Source organism: Rhinolophus sinicus, chromosome 2 (genome assembly GCF_057876585.1).
Source record: "Rhinolophus sinicus isolate RSI-liver-muscle chromosome 2, RSI-T2T, whole genome shotgun sequence".
Lineage (NCBI taxonomy): Eukaryota > Metazoa > Chordata > Mammalia > Chiroptera > Rhinolophidae > Rhinolophus > Rhinolophus sinicus.
Genome location: NC_142502.1, coordinates 17402088 through 17424097, shown reverse-complemented (window position 1 = coordinate 17424097; position 22010 = coordinate 17402088). Strand labels below are relative to the sequence as shown.

General features: G+C 35.3%; 1 protein-coding gene across 3 annotated transcripts in view; it reads left to right on the top strand.

The window, feature by feature from the left end:
* ADGB (androglobin) overlaps positions 1-22010 on the top strand; it is a 144554-nt gene that overhangs the window by 56258 nt on the left and 66286 nt on the right. For all 3 annotated transcript variants that reach the window (XM_088795404.1, XM_088795403.1, XM_074333688.2), the window contains exons 13-19: positions 5171-5300; positions 10901-10934; positions 11806-11986; positions 12895-12958; positions 16510-16612; positions 19093-19234; positions 21184-21298. In XM_088795404.1, the coding sequence (XP_088651530.1) occupies positions 5171-5300; positions 10901-10934; positions 11806-11986; positions 12895-12958; positions 16510-16612; positions 19093-19234; positions 21184-21298 (769 nt within the window). The remainder of the gene's footprint in view (positions 1-5170; positions 5301-10900; positions 10935-11805; positions 11987-12894; positions 12959-16509; positions 16613-19092; positions 19235-21183; positions 21299-22010) is intronic.

The following is a 22010-nucleotide window of genomic DNA, read 5'->3' as shown; positions in this document are numbered from 1 at the left end:
CTATTGTAGCTACCAGGCACATGTGGCTATATAAATATAATTATGTTAATTAATATTAATAAAAAATTTTTTTAAAATTCTTTAGTGGCACAAGCCACATTTTAAGTTCTCAATAGTCAAATATTCTAAAACAACATTTTCATCATTGCATAAATTTTGTATAATGTTGAAAGGAATGAATAAGTAATCTGCCTATAATTGTAGTGTTTTATTATGACACAGTTATATTAGTTTTTATTAGTTGACCTATATTTCTATTTATAGATTAACATGAGAAAAATCTAACCCATTTTTATTATATAAGTAGGAGGAATATTTCTTGTCCTATTACAAAGTCCAATTGAATTTAGGTGTCCTAATATGATAGTTAAAACATTTCAAACAATTTCATTTCATAAATAGAAATTTATACTTTAGTGACAAATGTACTAAAGCTTGTGTTAATGCAGTGATTATTGGAAAACAATATTTTTAGGTTCTACTTTGTAATTGTAAATAGTTAAGATAAATTTTGAATTGGTTAAAATAAGGCCTAAGTATATCTGGCTTTACAGTTTTGGTTACTATTTTAGAACAAAAAGGTATTTTCTTTTACTTAAACCTTAGCACTCATGCATGTTTTGGGTTATTGCCTGATAATTAAATCACAAGACTAGATGATTGTCATAGAAACTTGGGAGATGAAGTTTGTCACCTTTAGAGAGAGAGAGAAAAAAGAACTAAATATACCAATGACAATGAAAAAAATGGGAGAAGAAGAGGAGGAGGAGACGGAATCTAAATTTGCTAATATTTGAATATGACAATAGAGTATTTAGAAGGACTATGATCTTGGGTCTAAAATTTTAATGAGTTCAGAGAAGTGACCAAAAATCCACAAATAGCAATAAAAAGAGGGATTAGTAGGTGATATGAGTTGAGGATATGATGATTATCATTAAAATTGTGGTAATTTGTTATGCAGTAATAACAAATACATAACTAATACATGGAAATACAAATATAATATATCAAAAATTATAAAATTTATACTTTGAATTTATGTGATTAATTGTACTTCCAGTATCCCTCAATAAAGATGTAAACATATAAAAATAACTAATAGTATGTAAAATGATTTTAAGAAATCAAACAGAAAGTTTATAAACAAGGAATATAGTAACTGAAATTAAGAACACATGGATGTAGGATTTCTGGTCAAGATGGCGGAGTAGGTAAATGCTCTGTTCACTTCCTCTCATTACATTAATTACAGCTAAACCACACAACAACCATTGTTGAGAATCACTTGAAGTCTAGCTGAACCAAAGCCCTAAAACTACAGACATTCAGAAGAAGCCACCTCGCGACTAGTAGGAGGGGCAGAGATCAGAATGGGCCAGTCCCACATACCGAGCTTTCTGGCCTCAGGGTGAGGGCTGGAGGGGCAGCTTTCTCCTGGATAGAGGAGCTGGCAGAAGCAATTGTTTCTTTGTTGAGCCCTCTCCCTCCCTGCCTGCAGATGTAGTCAGTCACCGGTATCTGAGTCTCCATCAAACTGGCTATCACCTTTCTCTGCTCCACCCTAGTTATTCCCTCAGACCCCACCACACCTAATTTTAAGACACACCCAAGCTGCTTCCAGCAGCTTTTCCATATAAACAGTTGCCTTGGCTCATGCTGCAGACTTTCCTAAAATCTTTCAAAGGTTCACAAAACCCAAACAAGCAGTATCTGGCTTCTGTATATCCTGTACCTCTGGCTGAGCAGCCCTAAGTCCGGTAGTAGCAACAAACAGCCTTGGTTTGCAGCTTGCCCTCTTGAGGTACCTCCAAGCACAGCTCAGGTGGCAGCCATTTCTGGATTGCTGTGTGCCTCGTGCCAGGTGGCACCAGGCAAGCACAGACTGTGGCTGAACTAGGCCTACAGCAGGTCCCCTTCCAGGAGGTTCCAGGGCCAGTAGGCTCAGTGGCCCACTTCAGACTGCTCCAGATCATCACCTGGCCACCTACAAGGACGACACACTCAGGGGCAGGCTGGACAGGCACCAGAGTACTTTCTGAGTGTATTTTAAACTTCAGTAAAGCTTTGTTAAAAGTATTGCATGACTTATATTATAGGTCACACACATAATGATCATTAGATATGGTCATTCCTTTGGATATGATATTAGGTTGGTACAAAAGTAATTGCGGTTTTTGCAGTTATTTTTAACCTTTTAAACTGCAATTACTTTTGAACTAACCTAATAAAATCCAGGATAGGAATAGAAACTGAAGAAGAAAAGCAGTCAAAATTTAGAAAAGTATTATCCTACTCTTAAAACCTCTTTACATCATTGCTAGTTAATTTACAGTTTTATGGACTCTATTTAAGTTGAAAATATTACAGATATTCTTCAAATCTTTAATCTTTAAGACTCTTGTCATTTCTATGCATTGATGATCGAACTGAGAAGTGGATGAGGAGGCACCCCCAGGCAGCACAGACATTGGAAATTAGCAATGTCAAGCCTTGAAGGACAGTTTCATAAACAGAAAAGGCCATTTGCTGCTACTTTGGGTTTTAAAATTTGTTACTTACATTTTCCTCAAACTCATTTTAATTTATAATAATTTTTGTTTTATACATAAATATATTAATTCCTATAAAACCTTTAAATAAATTCAGTTAGCTGAATTTAAACATCGTAAATTGCATTTACAACATTACTACTGTATATTTTATTTTCTCTTTAAGTACTTTGAATGCCAAAATTATAGCAAATAAAATCTTGCCAAGTATTAAGTCATATTAAAAGTTCAAATAAACTCATGTATTTGCAAACCTTAATTTTTCCCATATGTACTATTAGCCTTTACGAACCAAAATTTTCTTTTAGCTTAATCATATATACATTTTAAAACCCAATTTGTTGGATTATATAACATGCTAAACTCTTTCATGTGTTTCAAATGCAAAAAACAAAAACAAACAAACAAAAAAAAAGCAAACCCACATATATGTAGAATTTTCCTAAATTTAACATTAACATGTTAATGATTCTTTATTTTTCTAATTAATTTTATGCTTAATGATACCCACTCAGATAGTGATTTTACCATTCCAGGTCATTTTTAATTTTTCTCAGCTGACCGAGGGTGCATATTAGTCAGAGATTTTGTGGATTGTAAGAACCATGGCTGCTAACTACCAGGACAAGTTTTCTCATGATTCAGAATGCCACACCCAGACATCTAAAATCTGTGTCAACAGGGACCACAAATGGGTTGGTTTCACAACCTGAACTCCTGCATTTACTTCCTTACTTGATTTTCTTATACCTTCTTTCACCTTTATTATTTGATTAAGGTAGATTAAATTCTATGACCCAGGTACAGGTGACTTTAGCAATTAATTGGATTCAATTAATCTATTCACTACTTGAAACTATTATGAGTTTGCTAGCATATTCGTTCTATCTGTCAGGGCCAAACAAAGGTATATGATTGGCGTTTCATTCTACGTGAAAGAAATGTCCTTTCTCCCGGTTTGCTGTGAAGCGTTATCAAGTCAACATAAAAGCAGGTTCCTTTTTTTCTTGTTTTTCTTTTTGGCAAGCCCTTGAAAGTGACAGCTGCCACTACTGCCTTTCTTTGGAACACTGTCACTGTAGCAACATGTTAGGTATGCCCATTCTTCGCTCCTGGCATTGTTTGATGGAATGGGAGCCTCATATATATGTTTGTGCTACCCTCTAGTGGCAGTTTCGGGTAAATCAAAGATGTTTAGCTTGAGGTGAATTGTTTTACAGAACACTAGCCAGGAAGAAAATGCAAGTTTAGGAAGTGTGTATACATGAAATTTTATTTTATATTTGAAACACATTTACCTAATATATATATATATATATATATATATATATATATATATATATATATATATATATATATATTTATTTATTATAACAAATGTCTTTTTACTGTGCCTATAGATTTCTAGCTATGGCAATGGTGATTTGGGGTCATGTTAGCAATTAACTTGAAAGGAAATACTGTAAACTTGAGTTGCTAGTATAAATGTCCCAATTATAAACGTAAGTGCTCAAGACTCATAATTAAGATTTTGACTCTGAACCTATTACATTGATCCATTAATCTGATACTTAAGTAAATCAATTCTAAATGTTGTGAAATTCCTATGTTCTGATGAATATTCAAAATTAGCAACCACAGCTTTAACACTTTCACTGTGTTAACTGATTTCAAGCTTTTCCTAAAATGTGTCAGAAATCCACAAAAAAACAAAAAGTTACATTTTGACTCTTTTATTGCATTTAATAACAACAATTTGAGCTGCTTTGTATATAAATGACATTTTTATGTATAAAAATTTCGGATATATTCATCCGGCAATTGTGGCAAAAGGGTTTAAAATAGTTTCCAGAAAATTTTTACACAATTGCACTGACTGATAGAGAACATTTCTTTAGTAACATAGAAAGAATTCAATGTTTTTGACACAAAGAAAAAAATAATTAATTGTAAAAGAATGGGAATAATAAAATGAACAAAATTAGAACTTTTTATTGTTGAAAAACTGCAATTTCTTAACATAAAATTGAATATTATTCAGTGATAAAAAAAGAAGGAAATCTTGCAATTTGCAACAATGGATGGACCTTGAGGGCAGTATACTAAGTGAAATGAGTCAGATGGAGAAAGAAAAATACCATAGTTCACTTATATGTGAAATCTAAAAAATAAAATATAAGTTAAAAAAAAGAAACCAAAAACCAAAAATCAAACTCATCGAGAACAGATTGCGTGGGTAAAATGGGTGAAGAGGGTCAAAATGTACAAAATTCCAGTTATAAAGTAAATAAGTCCTGAAGATACAACGTACAATATGGTGACTATAGTCAATAATACTATATTGTATATTTGAAAGTTGCTAAGAGAGTAGACCTTAAAAGTTCTTATCACAAGAAAAAAAAACCATAACTATGTGGTGATGGATGTTAACTAGATTTGCGGTGATCATTTTACAGTATATACAAATGTGGAATTATTTGTTGTACCTGAAACTAATATAATGTTATATGCTAATTACATCTCAGTAACAAAACTGCAGTTACTTATTAGTAACTTTAAACAAGATACTAAGATAACAGAAGTTTGTTTTTTGTTTTGTGTTGTTTTTTTTCCATTAGTCATTATGTACGATCTCTTATTAACAAAGGGAAGCCTCCAGGATCTGGTTTATGTTCCTTTAATGAAAATGAGGAAACTGCAAACTTGAGCCAGCCAGAATTAAGTCAATTGACAGGAACTACATCTCTGGTAACTAACTATGGTACTCTTATTAGTGATCCATTTCTTAATTGTAATATTTTTCTTAAATTATGAGATATATTATGCATAAAAAGAATGTATAGCATACATCTGAACAGAATAAAGATTAATGTTAAAGTAAGCTTTTATGTATCCATCACCTAGATGAGCATAATGGAATATTCTTCTCTTACATAAGTCCCCTGTGTGTCTCTTCTGTGTTGTGTTTCCTATCTGCCATTTACAGTTTGGTATTAACTCCGTACTCTGAATTTTGCCAATTAAGTATATATTTATAAACAGTATACAGCTTAATTTGTTATGTAATTTTACTTAAATGGACTCTTACATTAAGTCTTCTGGAACGTCTTTCATTCAACGTCATTTGTGAGATTCAGCTCTTTTGCATGGTCACAGTTCATGCATTTCATTGGTCAAAGGTAATTAATGCATAACTTTCACAGTGTTAATGGATATAGTCATTGCTTCTTGTTTCTTACTATTGCAAACAATGGTACCATGAAGTCTCTGTACACATGTTCAAGAGTTTTTTTAGTTCCAGGGCTCATAAACTTTTATGTGCTATGGCTTCCTTTCTGAATTTTCTGAAATTTTAACACACAATGAAACAACTCATCTCTTTCTGCATATTGGTTGAATATTTTTGTTAGGGAACAGTGGAAGGCAATAAAGCTGTCTGGGTTAGTTTTGTGAGAACACAACTTCACTGCTTGGTGGTTGAATGACTACTAAATATGTTTGCCAGATAGTTGTCCAGCACAGGTCACAGGAGTATGTATACACAGGAAGATATGACCCCTTGATATCTAACAATGGGCTTATTTGCTGCAATTTCAAAGGTGTGATCAGCATACGTGACATTTTAAGATATTTGCACAACTATAATATCATGTAAAAGATTGTGATTTCTTTTGTGGATAATGTCACAGTTATTGCTAATAACATTGTGGCTACTTATCTGAGTTGATAAATTGGTCATTGAAGAAAATGTTGAACTTCAGCTAAAGATATAATTTTAAACAATTGTCCATTTTCATGGACTCTTGAAATCTTACCATTGGCCCCAGGGGATACTAGACTAGGGAACCATGCTAGAATATGAACCTGGGAGTATAATTGATGGGACATAGGGCATTTACCTGTTTAACCTCACAATAAAATAGCAAGCAGTTTTCTAGTGTGGGGTATCCATACCCATGGCTGTCAGCACTGGATGAGAATATTCTTTGCTTCACATCCTGGCCAACACTTACATTGTCTGACATTTCAACTTTTGCCAGTGTGGTGGGTGTAAAAAGGTATTTATTTTTCTAATAGAGAATATATTCACATGTTAAAAAATAAAAATATGAGGCATACATCAAGAAATCTTACTTCCGTTAATGTCCCTTTTGTTTTCACTACTCTGCCCTCTTTAGGGCACTGTCAGGGTTTCTTTACATAAATACAAAGACACACACACACACACACACACACACACACACACACACTATTCCACAACCTCCTTTTTTTCTACTCATATTTTAACAAATAAAAAGAAACTTTTTACTCAATACATACTGGCAATAATTTCATATCTATACCTAAAGAGTATCTTTATTCTTACTATTTCATTATATGAATGAACCATAGTTTACTTCTACCAGACTCTATAGATGGCATACGATACCTTGGAGGACACACCATTACATATAGGTAAATAATTTTTTGTCAGTATTAGTTGAAAAGCAGAGACTATAAGATGAGAATTTTGTAAGGAAAATGAATAGACATTAACATTTTAAAAATTTTTAAAAAAAATCTAAACTGTTGCATGCAATCATTTTAAAGAGTCACAAATTACCAGTAAGATCATAAAAATAAGTCAACCTGTCTTCCACTCCTCATTACTTAGCCTGCCTTTTCACACTCACCTACTTTAAGAGTTTCTTCTGAAGCTCAGCGACAGCTCAGCTCAAGGTGCCCGTGTTCAATCTTAGTTGCAGGGGGCACAGCCCACCATCCTGATTTGCGGGAGTCGAGGAGTCAAACCAGCAATCTTCTGGCTGAGAGCCCACTGGCCCATGTGGGAATTGAACCGGCAGCCTTCAGCATTAGGAGCATGGAGCTCCAACCGCCTGAGCCACCGAGCTCCCGGATGGCTCAATTGGTTGGAGCGCATCCTCTCAACCACAAGGTTGCCGGTTCGACTCCCACAAGGGATGGTGGGCTGTGCCCCTTGTAACTAACAATGGCAACTGGACCTGGAGCTGAGCTGCACCCTCTACAACTAAGATTGAAAGAACAACAACTTGACTTGGAAAAATCCCTGGAAATACACACTGTTCCCCAATAAAAGTCCTGTTCCCCTTCCCCAATTAAAAACAAAACAAAACTGTCTTCTGATATGTATCTCCGTATTTCTAAATAGAAGGCTTTATGATAACTGAGACATTGGTTTTATTATATATTGTTTCTCCTTTAGCACCTATGAAAATGCCTCATATATGGCAGAAACCGTTACCGGTTTGTTAAATGACTGGATTCTGTTATTTTTTTATCTATCAATGTAAACATTATTTCTCGACTTTCTGTTATGGAAGATAAGAATTGAGCACTCACTTATCTCCACATCCCTCCACTTTCCTCTGTTTTCCACATATTTTTCATTTCACACCTTAGCTGTGTAAGGATTATTACTGCTGAGGCAAATATTATGACATTTCTTTCCTTGTGCAACTTTTTGTACAAGCTAACTAGTGCATTTTTTCATTTGCATATTTTCAATGACACATTAGTAGCCTTTTTCAAATGCTAAAATAAAGAAAAGAAAGAAAGGAAAGAAGAAAAGAGAGAAGAGAAGAGAAGAGAGAAGAGAAGAGAAGAGAAGAGAAGAGAAGAGAAGAGAAGAGAAGAGAAGAGAAGAGAAGAGAAGAGAAGAGAAGAGAAAAAAGAAAATACCTCTAAACACCCTTCGCCACACAAACACATCAGATGCTATTAATGCCAACTATTTTCCCGGAGACATCACTCGCTGGAATCCTTTGCTCTTTTGCTCCATTTTAAACTTAAGGAAAGCCTGCCCCTGTCATCTTTGGACTTCATTTTCTGTCTCTTTCTTCTGATTGATTTCTTATTTTCTAGAAACTATGTTCTCTTCCTAGGTTATGCCCTAATTCTCTAATATTGCCTGAGAAACTATTTATGGGAAGTGAAAATAATGAGAATTTGTATGTTTTAAAATATCTATCTTCCACCCTCCCACCTGATTTATATTTAGGTGGGATATAGAAATCCAGTTTCGATGTTCTTTCTCTCAGAATTTTGAATTGCTTCCTTAATCGTTTGTCTTCCTCCTTCAAGTAATGATCTTGAGAATACAGATAACCTTCTGATTGTTGATCTTTTATATGTGACTCTTTCTGCCCTCTTGAAAGTTTTAGAGTTTTTCCTTTTATTCTTGGAATAATAAAATTCTACAATGATTGGCTTTGGTGATGAGTCTTTTAATGTGAACTAGGTACTCCCTGAGCCTGTTCAAGCTGGAAACTCATGTTTTTTAGTTATGGAGAATTTTTTTATACTTTTTTTTGAGAATTTCTTTTTCTTGGTACAATATTAAATACATTCACATTGCTATGCAACCAATCTCCAGAACTCATGTCGTCTTACAAAACGAAAACATTATACCCATTTAACAACAATTTCTCATCACCACCTCTCCTCAGACCCTTAAAATCACCATGTTACTTTTTGTCTGTAGAATCTGATTACTCTAGGAACCTCATATAAATGAAATTATGCAGTATTTGTATTTTGTGACTGGCTTATTTCAATTAGTATAATATCATCACAGTTCATCCATGTTGTATCATGTGTCAATTTTTTTCCTTTAAGGTGAAATAATATTGCATTGCATGTATATACCACATTTTTAATCCATTTACTCATCAATGGACACTCAATGAATAATGCTGCTATGAACATGGGTGTACAAATGCCTCTTTGAAATGCTGCTTTCAATTATTTTAGGTATATACCCAGATGTGGAATAGTTGTTGAATATGTAATTGGATATGGTGGTTCCATTTTTAATTTTTTCAGGAACCACCATACTGTTTTCCATAGCGACTGCACCATTTTATATTTCCACCCAGAGTGCACACAGATTCCAATTTCTCCACATCCTCACCAACACTTGTTTGTGATTATATTTTTGTAGAAGTTTATTATTGAAAAACGAATTTCTTCTTATCTTTCTGATATTGCTAATTTAAAATTTTCTCCCTCTATGATTGTTTCTGTTTTCTATGATTCTCTTCACCCACACCAATCAGTTTCTTTTATATAAGAATCTTTCTTCAGTCGTCTGGTCATACGTTGTTGTACACATGCATTTAAGGAATTTATGACATTAAAGACCCAATGATTGGAAGCAGCTTTATGGCACTGATAGAGCTGGACAACTGGTAGCTTTCATTTAGGATCATGGGATGAGTTAGCTTCATTTGAAGGTGAGATTAACTCCAAATGTCAGAATCCGTGAGGTGTTTCCTAGGCTCTGGTCAGTTTCTCCCACTGAGGCTCATCTAATCTGGGGTCCCAGGGATTGGCATACACTAGCCATCACTGTTATTGAAGGCAAGCAGCACGGAGTTTCCGAAAGTCTCATGGTTCAGCCTGTGAACATTTACTTAATTCCTCTCTTCTCTGTATCTTAGCTTCTCCTGCTTTCCATGGTTTGTGTGAACCCAGATCTGCAGAATTCTCATGTAATTTCTCCACTTAAGCAACTCCCAGTGTCCTGTTTAGGCAGAAGAACTATAGATGCTAAATGCATTAGGGATAAGTGGGGAATTGTCTGTTCCTTATACAGTTGTTCAACCCATTCCTTTGTTTCAGTTCATATTTCATTCTCTATTTCTCAGTTGCCTACTAATTTTTTCTGGTGTCTTGAGAAATGAATTGGCTTTCTTTTTACTAACACGGAATATTCAGTTATCTCTACTCTGTTAGAGATAAGTTCTGCCACTTTACATCATCCAAAATGTTGTCAACATTACCCATCATCAGTCTGTACAAATTTATACCATTTTATCTTTTACACTTATTTTAATTGTGTTCCAGAGAAAACAGAGTTGTACATGTGAATTTGACTTAATTTCCCTTTTGAAATTTTGAGGAACCACTTTTGTAATTTAAAACTAGTCTTTCTAGGTTTTATCCATTAATTGGCAATCATAATCTCATTATATTCAACCTGTATTAACGACAGGTGTCTCATGTCAAGTTATATATCTACTTAGGGATATTATTGTTTTAATTTAACTTTTACTACAAGATTCAATCATTTAATAAATTAAAATATTCTGCATTTTAATGTCAAACTTAAACCCTCAATCAATTATTTCATTAAATTCACATTTTTTGAATTTTAAGATTAAAAACAAATTCTGTTTTACTGTATGCTTTAGTAAGTATTTTAAAAATATAGTTCTTCAATGTTTAAAAACTGTATTAACTCTTTTAAAAACTGTGGTACTTTAGATAGCTGTAATGTTTTATTAAACTTATACATGTTTTTTAAATGTGTTCCTTTCAATTCACAGGGTAATGTTGCTTCGCAGTTTATACCAGGAAAAGGTAAATTGATAACCTTCTCATGACTTTTTTTCATGGACATCAAAGCACAAAGGGGTCTCTCCTCTTGACAACGTTCAGCTCTCCCTCCCCCTGCCACTCATCAAGTTCTCTCCAGTGTCTGTCTGATGTACTGACTCTAATCGGCTCTGGGCAAGAAAAATCAGATCATCTCACTGGTTAAATTCATACTTAAAGTCAAAATAAAAGACAATCTGATTAAAGTCCATGAGTCAAGTTCATAGGTTTTGATGCATGCACGTTGTGATCAAAGCACTACAAGTATTGCAAATTCCTCAGTTCCTAAATAAAGAAGACTTGGCCCAACCTCAAATCCCATAAAATGTAAGGCAGCAAATTTAGGTTTAAGAAGTTTGTCAGAATTTTATGGAATTACCTGAGGAACATGAAACAAGATTATGAAATCACCAACTGTGTGGACTAATCAGGTCACTTACTGAAATACATTAATCGCAATAGATCTTTCAAGTTTTTACTTCTTCTGTTGTCTGAGCCGTTCCCTCTTATATGAAGATATCTGTCTATAGCAGTTTTCAAGTTCATAAGCTAGCTAATTTCTTGTATAACTCTATAATCTCTAAAGAATATGTGCCCAAATTGATGAAAGTGATTTAGAAGTTTCTGAACACTCTACTATGCATATGCCATGAATAAATTCTCCTGAGTATATGAAAATGTGTCTCTGTATGGACCTCCATAAATTTGAGGCTTGCATGTAAGTGTTGTCTAAGTAAATGTTTTCTCAAAAATAGACTTTGATATGTGAACTCCCCAGTATAATTTTCCATAGCTTAATAATTTAATATTTAACAACATAGAAGTATTTGACATGTCTGTCTCCTGCCATGCACAGAGGAACTAACAGACCTTGGATTGAATGACACAGCCCATCCAGCTGAAGGATTTAATTTGGAGCAAGATTTGGTCAGCCGGACAACACTACAGGAAAAATCACAGGAGGAGCTTACAGCAATAAATACTGGTGTTTCTAAAGAAATATGGTTAGATTTTGAAGACTTCTGTGCATGCTTTCAGTAAGTACAAATTTTTGTGTGTGCATTTAATATAGCAGATATATAAGCTTTTAATTTAAAGCTATTACTTAAAAGAGTTAAGCCAATGTTAGTCTGGTGTTGATATAATATCAAACAAAAGTGTTAGAAGAAAAAAAATGTCAGAGTTGATTGTCCACATAGAACATTAAGAACCAAACCAGTTTTCACAGTTTATTCACTGAGAGACATCATTTTTGTCCTTTTCGGTAACTACTGTGTTTCTCCAAAATTAAGACCGGGTCTTATATTAAGTTTTCCTCCAAAAGATGCATGAGGGCTTGTCAGGGGATGTCATCCTGAAAAATCATGCTAGGGCTTGTTTTCCGGTTAGGTCTTATTTTCGGGAAAACACGGTAATTCAATACAGTTGTTATTTTTCTCTAGATTTATTGAGGTATAATTGACAAAGAAAATTGTGAGATATTTAAAGTGTATGTTATTTTGAATTGACATGGGTACACATTGTGAAAGATGTCCCCATCATGTTAATTAATACATCTATCACTTCACGCATTTTATTTATGTATGTATGTATGTATGTATGTATGTATGTATGTATTTATTTATTTTGGTGAAAATATTTAAGTTCTACTCGTTTAGCAACTTTCAATTGTACAATCCAGTGTTATCCACTATGGTCACCGTGTTATACATAGATCTTCAAACCTTATTTATCATACAACTGAAAGTTTGTACTGTTTTACCAACCTCTCCCTATTTTCCCCACTCTCAGTCCCTGGCAACCACTTTTCTCCTCTCTGAGTTATTTTTTGACTTTCATCTGTCTTTGCCTTGTGCTGCCTGTAATTAAATCTAAAAAAAATCAACATGTAGTACTAGTCTGTTGCATATAATGACAATAACCTATTATAAATAATGTTTTTCAGGAATATCTATATATTCCACAAGCCAAGTTCATATTGCCTTAACTTTCAAAAAACAGAAATCAAGGTAAATATATTATGATCTCTTCTTTCCTATCTTATGCTTAAATCTATGATAGAATCATGCTAGTGAAAAATACCTTCAAATTTCTTAACTTGTAACATGATTATATTTTTAAAAGTTCTTAGGATTTTCTGCTAATCTGTCACCCAGATGCTAAGCCAAATTCCACTACCTCTTATGGGATCCATCTGATTATGTGGTAGATGTTCAATGCTGAGCTGCATTATTGTATAAATTCACATTGTAATAACTATGTACGGTATCAGATGGGTAATAGACTTACTGGGGTGATCACTTTGTGAGGTACATAAATGTCCAATCACTATGTTGTTTAGTACACCTGAAACTAATATAATATTATATATCAACTGCCGTTGAAAAATAAGTTTTTAAAAATTAAAAAAAAAATTAAAGAATTTTTTTCTTTATGACTAAATGAAAGAGAAGCCCAAATAGATTCATTATGTTTGATTTCAGTAAAGTGTTTACTACAGTGTGTGCAGTTCCTAAAACATAACATATTTCTGTTATTTTTGCCCATATTCTTCCCTCTGCCCTGGAGTTCATTCCGCTTCATTTTTGTTACCTTCATCTGGCTAATGCCTAGCTTGGACTAGCCAGCATGGATGTCCTTGACCCTGAGACCTCCTTCCCTAGCCATAGAGTCTGGGTTAAATCCCCTGACTCCATGCACTCTATTATGATCTATCCTCACCCGGACACTGGCCACTCTTCATCTTAACTGACTGATTACTTCTCAGTGCCCCTCCACCTACCCACCCACCTGGGGTCAGCATCTTTAGGAGAAGGATTCCATCCTTTCATTTACTATTGCAATCCGGTCCTGGCATGAGGTGAGAACTCAATAAAACATTATTGAATTAATTAATTAACAAATCTCACCTTGGGTGGAATTTTGCGGGAAAACTATGAGACACATTCTTGGAAACTAAATTGCCCTAAAACTTGCCTGTTGCTTTATGGGGCCATACAAGCACCCCCATCACCCCAATCCTGGGATAATCTTTCATCTCCATGAGCAGTAGGCAGAGTTGGGGGAAGTCAGGAGTCTTGGAAATGACTTTTCCCATTGCAATTTACTTGATGAAAACACAGGCAGAGAAAACCTTGCGAGCTTTCCTCAAGAGGTGCTCTGTCGCTGGTTGCCTGCTTTGAAAGTAAGAATCTAATCTGTTGTAGTCACTGGAGGATGGGCGTAGGGGAATAAACAGTCAACATGGTCCTGGAGTCTATCTAAAAAAACACCCAGAGAAATGCTTTGACTTTATGAAAAGAACAAAACTGGTAACTAGGAATAACTGAACCCAGAGTATAGTATGAGAATGATGTTTCAGTTTACAGTTAACTTAGCTATCCACACTCAAACTACTGGCAATAATAAAATAATAGTAATTTATAGGTGCTTACTCTACTGCCAGCCCTGAACTAGGTTCTTCCTTGCATTAACTCCTCATAGCAAACCCTATGAAAGGCCTATCATTATCATCATTTTTCAGGTAAGGAAACTGAGGCAGACCCAGTTTGAATAAATTGGTCAAGATCACCAAACTAGTAAGTGGCTCTCACAAGCATCATGAGAACTGGGGTTGTAGCACATGGAGCTGTGCCTTTTTTACCAAGTGGTCTTTAGAAAAAGCAGATTAGGTGCTCTGGAGCCTGACTGCCTGGTTTTGAATCCATGTTCTATTTGGGGTGGGACTCTGAGCAAATTATTTAAGTTCGCTTCTCTTTAAAATGGCATTAATAAGAGACCTACATCATAGAGTTGGGGAATAAGTGAGATAATGTATCTAAAACACTTAGAAGAATGCCTATTACTTAGTAAGTGAAAATAAATGTTGGCTGCCGTTATTATTAATAAAGGCAGTTTGCATATGAGTATTTATTATACGTCACCATCCGTGTGTGTGTGTGTGTGTGTGTTCGAAAAATGGACAGCTGTTCTTTATTCCGATCCTATTTTTATGAAGTAATGATAAATAGAGAATTTTTTTTTCTTTTAAAATCCCAGTTTGGCAAAATAAAATGATGACATCCTATACAGGTCTCTTCATTCCCTGATTTTTTTTTTTTTTTTTTTTTTTTTTAATATTAATGGTGTCAGAAAACAATAACTTTTTCTTAATATGACCTGAAAGGAAGGATTGGTTGTGACCTGAGGGCAGGATTCCTGATTTTAGTGGCCACAGGTGCTGCCACCTGAGCTGGGGTCCCGAAGCCTGAGGCCTCTCCCCTGTACCTTCCTTAGAAGGTCCATTGGTGCTCAGTGTGGGGTGAACAGGGGGCTCTCAAAACTGCCTGTGCTGGCACCAGGACAGAGTCCCTCTGTGTGATCCCCGGGGCCACCCCAGCCCCAAATTTTCAGACTCTTAAAAACGACAGCCAATGAGCTCTGCGCAGAAAATCCTGGCCAGGCATGTACTCAGGGCTGGCCAATCCAGGCGCCCTTCATAGATTTCGACAGTGAATATTTGAAAGAACTCTTTCTATTACGCACATGTTGCAGCTAACAGGAAACATGAAAAAAAAGTCATCAAATGCTAAGTATTGCAAAATATTGGGGGAAGCAGTCATTTAAGCCACTGTTACATTCTGTCAAGCATTTCTAGCAATCTTGTCATATTTGATTAAATAACAAGGTTTCCTTTTTTCACAGTATTACTAGAGACTTTTCTTTCATATTTTAACTGGTTATTTAAATATTGTGGTAAAATAATATGAAAAGCTTTTAACGTGTAATGACAGTTACATTAATTTAACACATTTACCGTATACCATCAGTCAAAATTATGTTGAAGCACTGGAAATCTGAGAGGCAATAGTAGTGTAACAGTTGAGAATACCAGTCTTGGAGTCAGGTAGATAGAAAGACTTACTTTTGAGTCTCAGCTTATGCTGCTTACAAGCTGTGACCTCTGGAAAATTACCCTCTCTGTTTGAGTTTCTTTATCCATAATTATGGACATTAATAGTACTACAGAGGATGGACTGAGATTATGTATATGTAACCCCTTATATGGCTGCCCTTTAAAGAAAGTTCTGGTTTTACTCTACTTTTTCGCTTCTCCAAAATAAAAATCCAGTCTGGTACACTTGCATACAATAGGCACATTTCTTAAGATCTTGCAGAAAGAAGGACGAGAGGGTTTATATCACTGCCAAGTTACTCTGTGGCCTCTCTACCTATCAGGGACCCATTCTTTGAGCACTGCTCAGCCTGGGCCCAGCCTCCTCTTCTCTTTGTCATTTCTGGTACAAGCATATATCCCTTTTCTTTACTCATGGAGATGAGCTTTGCCTCTCTTTGATATGGTGGCCCGTCTCATACAGGCCCCGCAGACCCAGCTGCCGTAGACTATTACCAACATTCACCCTGTATGGTTTTCTTCACATCACGGCACCTGTACAGTACTTAGTGTGTGTGCAACACAGTAAGTTCTCTGTAAATGATAAGTATGATATTATTATCGGAAGTGGGGAATACAGAATTATAGACTAATCTGAAGTTCAATGATTGGTCTGATTTCTTGCAGTTCTCAGATGAACGTGTGTCCTACTATCTGTTCGTGGACAGTCTAAAACCTATTGAACTACTGGTTTGCTTTTCTGCATTGATGTACTGGGGAGAATCTGGAGGTAAGAGGGCTCTGAGAAAATTATAGTCTTAAAGCCCAGCTCACTTTCACTTTCATTCAGTCTAGAGGAAATACAATAATAAGATTTTTTAGGCTCTAGATAAAGGACCTTATTCCCTCCTCAGACTCCTATAACCATCTTATCCCTCAGACATCAAAGATGGTGCTTACTCTTACCACCTACACCTCTTCTTATTGCTGTCATTTGTTTACCTCTTTGTTATACCTAATCATTCTTTTTTTTCCCCTCCCTATACGTGTCATCATTCTTGATTTTTCAAAATCTATTGAAGATCATTAACTCTTTCTTCTTTAATTTGACAATTCTGAAGAACTTTTCCTTCGCCCCACCTTGGCCTTCTTCTTTCAAGATTACACTTTAGAACTTGTCATACCAATAACCATATGGTCTCGATCATCTGTTTCAAGCTCTCTGACCACCACCCTCTGACTCTGCAGTTGATTTTCTCTAGAATCCCCATTCCTACAATTCTTTGACTCCACTGGGACCACCATCCATTGACCCGACACTTTTTGTCTCTCTCTCCTTGTGTCTTTATTTCTCTCATTCCCAGCATAGTTTCCGTGGTGCACCATTGTAATTGTATCCTCATATATGCCTCAACACAATTGTTCTTCTCCTCTCGTCTCGCTTGGCAAAATCACAATATTGGTTGAACTCCACAGTGAAACTTGGCCCCTAACCTGTGATTGCATCCAAACAGCTGAATGTGACTGGAGAAAAAAATAACCACACCAGCTAGCGCCATTTTAAATTGAGGAGCCCAGATCTCAAAAAAGCCCCTAACCGCAGATGACACTTCTCTAGCTCATTTACTCTCCCACCTTCATTCTCATGGATGACTATCGCAAACTTTCAAATCTCTCTCGCTCTCTTCAAATCTCTAATACCCACTTGCATCCTCACTCATTTTCAGCTGATGACCTTGCTGCTGTTTTCACTGAAGAAATCGAAAAAATCAAAATGACCTGCCTCATCTTCCCATAATGAACTCTCCCAAATTCTTGTCAGCCTCCCATCCTGTTCTACTGGATGGACTATCCCTGCTTCTCTCTAAGTCCAGCCCCTTACACACATATGCTCATACACACAAAATATCATTAATTCTTTGGCCTGTTTTTGTAAAGCTTTATCTCTAACTCAAATTGACAGTATCTGGCACTGTAGAGGTAAAATACATATTTTTTCGAGTGCTTAATATTGAATATCTTGCCAACTTTAAGGACAGAGACTATGATTTCCACCAAGATATAACCAATGTTTTGAGTGGTGTCTAGCACATAGCAGGTGAGCACTAAATGCTTGTTTAATAAACTATCCAAGCTTCAGCAGTGTAAGCTTAGGATTTCTACCTAACCAATAGTTGCTAAGCTATGTCATGTCCTAAAACATTTAAATTCCATATGGTAAAGGTGTTTTAGGTCTCGTTGAGGTCTTATATCCTCAGGTTGAGTGTTATCTGCAAATAGGGTAAAAAAGATAAGCCCTGGAGATCTAATGTACAGCACGGGGACTGTAGTTAACAACACTGTATGGTATATTTCAAAGTTGCTAAGAGAATACATTTTAAAAGTTCTCATCCCAAGAAAAAAAATTGAAAGTGTGCGTGGTGATAGATATTAACTGAATTTACTGTGATAATCATTTCACAATATGTCATATATCAAATCATTATGTAGTACACCTTAAACTAATGCAATGTTATACGTCAATTTTAATCTCATTTAAAAAAAAATTAAAGTATTTTGCCCTCAGCTACTGATGAAGAATAGTCAATATTCTTTATTCATTTTAAGAGAAACACTTAAAATTAAATTTTTGTTAATTATTTGCTATTTCTACAGACAGTCAAAGCTCAGAGTCAAAAGTGAAAACTTAGATAAGCAATAAATGATTTTGACCTTGTTTTGTTACTATCTTTGGAAAATCTCTTATTTTGATATCAGAGGTGTGTTTTTTTGTTGTTTGTTTGTTTTTTTCCTTTAAAATTGCATCTAAAGGGATATAGTAATTACTGCCATAGATAATAAAAGTGATGGTGTACTACAATGAAATATCCTTATCTGTCCTCCTTTTTCTAGCTTTTCCATTCCTGTTTTCTTCACATGAGGAGATGATTCTGAGGAAGAAAATATTAGGTTGGTGCAAAAGTAATTGAGGTTCAAAAGATTAATAATCGCAAAAAGTGCAATTACTTTTGCACCAACCTAATAGGACAGGGAGGAAGTTGAGTTCCACTTGAATATTATTTCCAATAATTATTTACTCAGAGTAATTTCTGAAGTTTTATGAACATTTTTATGATATCGCTAATTTTCTTCTCCTCCTCCTCTTCCTCCTCCTCCTCCTCCTCCTCCTCCTCCTCCTCCTCCTCCTCCTCCTCCTCCTCCTTCTTCATGTTGTAAAGTGAAGGCCAGATATACTCATAATAAAATTTTAATATTTTTTCCTCTTCTCAGCTTTAACAAAGGATAGCCCCCCAATAGAGCCTGGACTACTTACAGTTGAAACATTTTCTTGGAAATCTCTGAAGTCACGTGATCTTGTTCTGAAGATTCATACACATGCTACCAAGGCTACTATGGTTCATCTGCCTGTTGGGTATGGAATGATTTTATTTTTTTCACATACTAAGAATTTTTAAAGACTTGTGAACAGTTGATTACTAAATAATTAAACTAATAAATACAACGTAGGCTATTGCTTCTTAACATGATTTCATAAGGAACAGATCTATCATGATGAAAGATGCTGTACACTGAATCCCCTTTTGGAAGATTCGTAATTGTCAGAGTCTGGCAATTTCTTTAGTAAAGAATATGGTTTAAACTTGTTAACCAGCATTTCCTAAAATTCATTTATTAAAGAATCCTTTTTGTTTTTTTATAAATCTTATTGTATTCCTTAGAAAGAACCTCAATTTTATTTAAAACAGATTGAGAAACATAGCATTTCCCCTACCAATCTATAGTTCTACCTGTATTTAATTTTTTTTTTAATTATTGGTGTCAGGTGTACAAAACAATGTAATCGTTAGACATTTACACACCTAACAATTTGAAAACCCCAACAAGTCAACTATCCATCTGACATCATGCATAGCTATTATATCATTGACTATATTTCCTATGCTGTACTTTACATCCCATATATATTTAATACCTGTGGTTTGTTTTTAATTTTACTTGTAGTTTTATTTTTAATTAAGATAAAGTTGACTAAATGCATCACATTTTCCGTTTTAAAGAAAATATGTATTATCAACAAGTTTTTCTGATTTTGATACATAAAATTCAAAATATTATGTCACATTTCAGATCCAGTTTTTTTACTCATTTCCCAAGATCAGGCTAATTCATTGATCACAAAATCAATGAAACACTATGGCTCTTGCACAAAAAGGAAAGTGTAAGCAACAAAGTCAAAATAATCTATGGAAAGCATCCCATATACATTGATAATACATTTATAAAACTTCAATATTTCTCACATCTGTCCTAAAAACGATGTCATGGAGAGATTCTCTCTGAAATCCTTATTCTGTCTGAATGCATATTCATCGAGACAACCAAGGTCAGGGAACTAATAAAGAATCTTCTTATAGTCATGTTTTCCTCCACTGGGCCTAACCCATCAACATGTATGTTTTGAATATGCTCTAAGTGCTCAGTACAGAGGGTAAGTGAATGTCCCTGTTTTCAATAACACTTAAACCTGGTAGGAGAAACACAATTAACATACATGAAATTATGCATTTGTGAGAAAATGACTATGAAATCTACAAAGCCCTCTACTGTTGTTAGTGTCTCCATAAGAAATGTCCAAACCTGTAGATAATTTTTATAAGCGTATTTGAGCCGAACTGATGACAATTGCCAGGAAGCAAGATCACAAATGCTCTGGAGAATAGCAGTTCCAGTTTTTTTATGCATTTGAAATTAAGGAGGGAAGTAAGGAAGGTTACATGAAGGTGGGAGAAAGCAAGGCGGGGATTAGATTACAGGATAGTTAAGATTATGTGGTTTCTTGAGGGCAGTCACACTTTAGAAGGAAGGGTCTGAAAAGAGGCATTGCAAAGGTGTGTTCACCTAGATGCACAGAAACAATGGGCAGGGCTTGTTTAAGGCAAAGATAGACTTTTACTAAAGAAGTCATAGCCTGGGGTGTGACTACCCACCATGACCTGCCCAGTTAGGAGTTTATGACCAGGTCACCCTGTGACGTTACTTTCTGAAGAACCCATTTTTCATCCACATTAGGGAAAATTCAAGCCGAGTCTTTTGCAAGTGACTGCGGTGTATGATACCTCCAACGTGTGCAAGTTTTTCATTTAGTGTGACTATTTTTTGTCTGATATAATTAGTGAAACATAATTTTCATGATCTCTGAGCATTCTTTAGAGTGAAAATTCAAAGGTTTTTATTCCATCTGTGTTAAAGAATTCAACGCTGACTAATGTTTGAGCACAAACTGTCATCAAGAAACTCACAGAGTCAAGAACCTTCAACAAAGGATACTCTTGGTCCTCACTTGTTATCCATTCTCTTTAGGAGACACGTGCTGCTCCTAACGGTGTCTGCCTCAGTAGGGCATTCCATCCACATCTGCAGCATGGTGTCTTTTGTCATTGGGGATGAAGATGCTGTGCTACCCAACTTCGAGCCGGTAAATATTTTAGCAACTGTGACTTTGTGTGTGTGTGCCTTATTTTCAAAAAATTCTATCTAAACCATATTCCTATTTTTTGTTCAATTTACCCATTTTTACCTTTTAAAACAATTAAGTATATTCTGCAAGAAATTCCCAAATGTGACATATACAATAAATGGAGATAAAGTCAGCAGAGATACAAATAAAATACAATAATTTTAGTTTTTCTCCAGCTGCCTTCACCTCTGCTCTGTTGAATCTCCTTTCATATCTGTTAACATCTCACACAGATTCCATCGTATTATTGGTCCTTTGGGAGGTATAAAGGATTAATACAAGCCTTTTTAATACAGTTTAAAGTTTTGATATCATATGCTCCTTTTACCACTTCCTTGGCCTGAGGAATTTGGAGGGTGTGTCTCTGGAATTCAGGAGAAAAGAATCATGGAAGGTGCTGTCACTTCATCTCCGTTTTCTCCTCTTGGCCTCTCCTTAGTTTCTCTTGCTCCTCTGCTCTGACAGAGCCTGAAAGAAGAGATGAGGTAAAGGGGGCCACCTTCTCCCCTGAGGGTCCATCTTGGATTTAGATGTTCTTAAAATGGCATCCTCTTTAGATATGTAGGCATGTGAATTTGGGGGTCAGATTTGCAGAGGGTCTTCCTGCTGCATAAGTCAGCTTTACCCCTCTCCCCAACCCATCTCCACAAAGCACATCCTCATATTAATG